Source organism: Pseudomyrmex gracilis, unplaced genomic scaffold (assembly GCF_002006095.1).
Source record: "Pseudomyrmex gracilis isolate BER0280 unplaced genomic scaffold, ASM200609v1 scaffold_19, whole genome shotgun sequence".
Lineage (NCBI taxonomy): Eukaryota > Metazoa > Arthropoda > Insecta > Hymenoptera > Formicidae > Pseudomyrmex > Pseudomyrmex gracilis.
In genome coordinates this window covers 664688-671461 of record NW_018020603.1, presented here as the reverse complement: position 1 = coordinate 671461, position 6774 = coordinate 664688, and the positions used below count along the sequence as shown (strand labels likewise).

Genomic DNA, 6774 nt, shown 5'->3' with positions numbered 1-6774 from the left:
AGAGAGAGAGAGAGAGAGAGAGAGAGAGAGAGAGAGAGAGAAAGCCGGCAATATTACAAATTATTCATACAGTCGTTAAGCAAGTTCGTCAAAGAAAAGTGGATCTTTGAATGAATCATTAAAAGTGCCTTTCAGGATATCCAGTTCGTTTACTTTTTGCATTTAAAATGAGTATAACAAGCTATCTAAAGAAATGTCGTAATCGATTACGTGGCACACTCTTGATTTTTCTATTTTACGCGTTCCTGCAAATTAATTTCCATTTCAATGTCTCTATAATATTTCTGCAATTATTACGTACGTCAATTTTTATAAATCTTCACAACGAGACTTTTAATTTTAATTTATGTTTTAAATCGTAAAGCAGTTCTTTTAAGTACAGTAAATTGTAACTATCTCGTTTTGAACATTTTTCGAAAATATATATAAGTTGAAAATATTCATAAATTTTACTTTTCTTTGTGGCAAATTATTTTTTCAAGTTTTAACTGATATAGTAAACACTTGTCCCTTGATACTTAAAGATCACTGCAAAGTAAAACTGCACACGAACAAGTAAAAAAATTGTTAAACCTAGGCGTGGCTGAATAATCAATTTGAGCAGAGAATGTGAATGAAGCTTAAAGCTTAAGCAATAAAACACACATGTGCGAAATATCGATAATTACAGCCGTCTATAAGCCTTGTGTCATCTACTGGGGACATGACATAAGGAAGAAGCTATGCTGGAATGAGTCACAATGTGGAGAAAGTTTTCTGTAGTGAGAAGAAATTCGCGATATCTTACTTTAAGTTTTTGTGCAGTTTCAAACCGACACGTTGGCTGGTTCAATTAAGTGCTTCCTGCAATCGTTTTATAAGCACAGGATAAGCAAATATTCTGTTAGAGAAGACTATTAGAATAATTACAAGATTTGTGCGTAAATACTTAGCGAGATTTAAGACATAAAATAGCAAATCTGCAATTATGAAGTATGTAGTAATTATACAGCAACAGTAGAGAGGATAGAGAGAGAGAGAGAGAGAGAGAGAGAGAGAGAGAAAGAAGGTAAAAAAATAAATAAAAATAAATGATTGCTTTATCTATTTTAACACGTGTAACATGTTTTCAACATAAGTATCACGTCGAACTCGATAATGCTCCTATCAACTATAATATCTGACGTAAATGATATGCCAAGCGCGATTACAGGGCGTTCCGTGAATTTATACCGTTATTTGCTTGACTGGATCAACGTTACGTGGCTTTCATTCACGTCGGCTTAACAAGAGATCATATATTACCACACACTCTTGTATTTTTAAAGTACAGACGATTAAATCTCCGACAAATATATGTCAAAAGTAACTTCACCGCAAAAATTGCCGTGACTTAACTTTGCTTTTTCTCTACTTTAATATTTACATTTTTACAATTTCAGACGCACATTTATAATTTTAGAATAGAATTCTAGTTCTCTCGAAGTAAAACAATTTACACACATTCGTCTGAAGACACGTAAAAATAATAAGGCGCGTAAAATTCCGCATTCTCCATTATTCGCTCCTAGAACGGAAATCACTTTATTCTACTTCCGGCCGTTAATACAGATATCCTCTTCGGGGGATGAAGCATCTCTATTTTTAGAGTACGAGTATAATACACACATTCATCGTATGGTAGAAGGGATCCTACCATTGGTAAGTCACTGTGTGTGAAATCATATTTCGGAGAAGAATATTGCACAATAAAATAATGGTAAAGAGAAAATCGCAAAATATGTATACGGAAGACAAATAAGTCACAATAAGAAAAAAATTAACGTATAATATATCTAAAAAATGCAAAAAGTACTTCTTGCTCTATTCAACTCTTTCTTTCTCTCTCTCTCTCTTTTTCTCTATGTATATTCGTAATACTAAACTTGATATTCAGAGAATGCTGACAAAGATTTGCAGCATGCTTGCGATAATAGTCCTTGATATCAGTAAGTGGAAATCAATTTGATGTTTTTCTGGAAAAAGTAAATTTACTCGAGATCATAACTTAAGAACTACAAATATTATGTCTGATATCAGTCACTGAATTATCATACGTAGCCTACGAGTACCATCATTAGCTTATACAAACAGACAAGCACATTGAACTCTAGCGATTATGAGAGGTGCGGCAGTTTAAGTTAGGAAGTTGATATAGCAATAATCATGTTTTTTGATAAATATTATTTTTATAATGTTTTAAAATTAAATAGTTTTTTTAATCAAAACTTTATCTTCCGACCAAAGTTTTGTTTCCAAATTTTTCATTGTTTTGTTTTAAATTCCGTTCAGCTGCCAATTTATAAGTTTGTCTCGCCAGACAGAAAAGTGGCCTAACCGAATAATTTGTCATTGTTTTATAAGAAATTTTAGTCAAATATGTAAAACATTAGTAAATATAATAGTCCAAACTCCATTTACTTCCAACTTTGTTTCCGGCGCTTTAAATCAAAATCCTTCAGAACTAATCTCTAACTTCTCTACGCATTCGTGATAATGTGCAGATGTTGTTTGATATTCTTACATTTTACTGAAATTGTTGATAATTTTTCTTTTTTTGGAATATTAAATGCGATTAAAAAATGATTATATAAAGAAATTGATCGCGTAAACGCATAACAAGATTCAAATTTTGAGACTAAAAAAATTTCTTTCTTTCTTTTTTGTTATGAAAATAAAATGCTGAAACTGTTGTGCTAGTAATTTAAAATTATGCAACGTCACAGTTTTAATCTTAAAGCTCATGACGCGTTCTGAGACAAATGATTTCGTACCGGTGAAGTATAACGAGCTGGCTCGGGCAAACTGCATTCCGCAGACGATAAGCGTATCTTTCGTTCGTAATATGTGAGTGTGAGCTTCTCCAGAAATCACGCGACAAATACCTCTTTATTGTAATATATAAAATACTTCTTTTTTAAATCTTTGATAAAATCTATGCATATTTTTTTTTAATTCTTAAATAATAATAAGATAATATCATAATAATGTTCCTAACTAATAATAATCATAATTATTTTCTGATTTAACTAATAATAATAGTCATGATTGTTTTATAAAGTAGAAGAGAAAACAAATTGCTAATTAGGGTTTTATCTGTAAACAAAAATATCATTTACGTGAGAAATGTACACGGTTATATAATTTATATTTAAAAAATCAAACCTTTTTTTACTATGATAAAACACGCGATTTTATTTATTCTTACGCCGCAAATTTTCTACATATGTATACGTTTTCTATATATGATTTTAATAAACAGTTAAAAACTGCAGCATAATTATCACAATAAATGTAACAGAAGATTTTCATCAAGGAAATTACAATATAGAGGAAGTCAAACAACTGATAAAAATGGCTCACCATAGTTATGCATGTGGTTAACTTTTGGTTATCTAACAACCAAGCAATGATTATTAAGTGCCGCTACAGTTCTTATTCCTTACATAAGATGATGCTTACGTGCTTTTAAGTGCACTTGAAGTACTCCGCGCAGGAATGTTTAAGTGCTAATCCACGTGAAAAAAATTACTGATAACGCTTCTCTCTCGTGCACAAAAGTCGATTCTTTCTTATACGTAGTCTCAACAAATTATTAAAAGTTTATTAATCTATTTTCTTTTCAAACAACTTTATATTTGTGTCGTATAGAGATAGATAAATCAACAGTGTGATACGCGCGCAAAACGAGAAAATTTAGTTCTTGTTGCAAGATAACGCAACAAGGTGCAAGTTTTGAGCATCGCGCAAGACGGAAAGGTGCCAGAGGGGAAGGGTGCAGAGGGATGCAACAACCGAAGAAGTGTACCATGGCCAGCGGGTTTCGCAAAGGGGCTCTCCCTTCTTCGGCAACTGGATTCATTTTAATTCCCCTCGAAAGAAACAACCGCTTAGCAGCTGTTGCCGCTTACGGAACGAAATGTATACATCATCGAATATATATCTCAGAATGTCCGAGAGATGAGAAGAAACGTTTTATAATAACTTTTAAATATTTAGGATTTTTTTTTTTTTTTAATGTACACACAAAATAATCGACTTATAATTGTGAAAATCTTCTGTGAAATTCAGGTGTAATCATTTTGTTCACTACATTGCACGTGCGATTGCTTATCGCGATATTTACACACCGAATACACAATTCGAATGTATTGAGCGACTTGCGTTTTTTAAATTGTGAAACCACGTGTGTAAATGTAAAGTACATCAGTTTACGGCTATGAGATAAACGATACGCTTGTGTTGACAATTTAATGCAATGCAAAGTTCTCTTCAAGCTGGACATTGTACTGTGAAATTTTTGCTGACTTGTGAACGTTCGCTTTTTGTCTCTGCGTAATAAGTTTTTTGTGAAATTTTTTTGTTGTAAAAATTCAAAATCGATGTATGAAAAAAAAAAGATTAAAATTGCATGCATAACAGATGAAGATACGTATGTATGTATAAAAATCTGAAATTTATACGTCTGATTTTTAAAGTTGTTATTCACGTGCAAGTTATTAAAGATGGTATCTATAGTTATCGGCTTATGACTGAATAAGGTAAACACGAAGCTACGTGACGAATGCAAAGGTGTGAGTAACGCGAAGACCAACATCATTATTTGTCGTCACGTTTCGTACATTTGTATTGGAATATACCAACTTACTAATTCTTTTTTATAACTATATATTCTTGATGCAGAAAAACCGATATCACGAGAGCAGCACGAAGCGGAAACGTGTCGTGACGAAAAATAAAGCACAATGCTACGATATTGATAATATAAATGTTAGCATAAAGTGATTTATTAGCGATCAATCAACGTGGACATCATTTTTCAACAATATTCCAGATACGAAGCTCCACATCACCCTGCTGTTTTTAAATCACTCCGAACTTTCACTTCATATGTAGGTCAATCAAAATAATCACTGGAATGAGTACGTGTAAAATGTTTAAATGATGGGTGTTAATATTTTAATTAATTATGGCAATCAGAATCAATTGCCAAAATTTGCATCCATCTGCTAAAGACAGATATCACTCTTAATGAACGATTTTAAAGCGATTGTCCCAAAAAATTGGAGCAGCTGCGCGTTCTAGTGCCACACTTATCCTGATTGACCTCGCCACCCCGGTCGGACAATGCCAACATCACAATGGAACGCACATTCCCAGATTCAGAAGACGCCTGCGCAAGAGTGCACCCTCAGTAGGTCGCGTTCACGTACCCCAGGCATTCGGATGGAGTGGGAGGGATGATTGACTAGGTCAGGGTGGCAGAAATGCCAGCGACCGTGTTTGACGACAGAAGTTGACGAATCCTCCCTCGAGTTATCCTTACCTTTCTCTGCGCTTCAGCGGCGAATCCAGATTTGGCAGCTCTATGGCAGGCCATTGTACTTCAGGACGAAACAAAAAGAACAAAAGTTTACAGAGAGTTTAGGGTTCGTGCGAGGTCGATTAACTAAACGAGAACAATGTTCACACACCGGCGGTCGCGCTTCGACTGGAGGGAACCGGCGACGAAGCGACGAGACACACGCTTCGCCGAAGTTCCTGTGACGCGCCCATTGGCCGCCCGCATCAAGTATCGAGCCTTCATCCGGCGGCGCGCTCTGAACACGTGACCTCCGTTCTCCAGATCGCTCCGCAGATGACGTCACATTGGATGCTTAGACGCAACAAGGTAAAAACATTCTTATCATTTGTATACTCATTAATTTGTAAGATAAAATAATAAATCGATTTCTTATAAACACACAGTTTTCACTCGTCTTTCCTGCGTTTTTCCTTCTGTTGCAATCTGGACATATGTGTTTACTTACCAAACTTATTAATTCTTTCAATTTGTTTTTGTGCTATTTTTTTGTTAATTATATTTTCCTGGTAACTTTTTAACAAATTCGTAGACATTTTCCAGATTTTAAAGATTTTTGAAAAATTATTTTATTCATATTATTTTATTTAGAGAAGAAGAGGTAAAACAATATGGAAGTAGTTTTAATTTTGAAGACAAAATATAGTTTAAAAGTGAAATATTTAATTAATAATTGTCAATAATGTTAGCACATATATATATATATATTTATGAGAACATGTACTTTAATCATTAATGTAAAATTTAATGTTTCTAATGAGCGTAATTACATATTATCGATAAATACATGCGTGGTTTTTTTTATTGTAAACAAAATGTAAATTTATTTCTACAATCTTCGTTTATATATCTACATATCTTTCTTATGTTTTGGAATTATGTATTATTGAAATAATTTTTCGAAGGTTTAGAACATTATTTTTGAATTATACAGTTATGTATTTCAGGAAAAAAATAGAAGACACAAAACGCAAAACAACTGTTTAAATTTTAATAATAGTTGATTGAGTTCTTAATAAACAAATACACATATATTATTATAAATATTTGCAGAGTTAAAAGATTTGGCTGTGATAAAAACGGTTTAAGGTGTCGTTTTTGCTACAATTTCTTCTTGCGCTTTCTTCAGCTTCGGTCGTCGAAGACCGAACGACCTTCTCCGAGGCCTCGCGCAGGCTTCCTACATAGAGCAAAAAATATCTGTTGGGTCAGGGAACCTTCGATGGGATGGCTATGTAGGTTTCTCATACCTTCATTCGACTGGTCCTCATTGTTGTAACGGCTGCTTCACGACGGAACTTGTTCTGGAAACGAAACTGGTATCATGCTATGGAATAATGAAAAAGGTCAAGAGCAACTTTTGAATAATAAAAAATGACGATTTTGTAATTTAT

General features: G+C 33.5%; 1 protein-coding gene across 1 annotated transcript in view; it reads right to left on the bottom strand.

The window, feature by feature from the left end:
• Window positions 1–5532, bottom strand: part of LOC109851677 (myophilin) — a 14372-nt gene extending 8840 nt beyond the window's left edge. Inside the window, exon 1 of the mRNA XM_020421984.1 lies at window positions 5345–5532. Within this exon, the coding sequence (XP_020277573.1) occupies window positions 5345–5398 (54 nt within the window). The 5' untranslated portion in view covers window positions 5399–5532. The remainder of the gene's footprint in view (window positions 1–5344) is intronic.
• Window positions 5533–6774: the final 1242 nt, after the last annotated feature.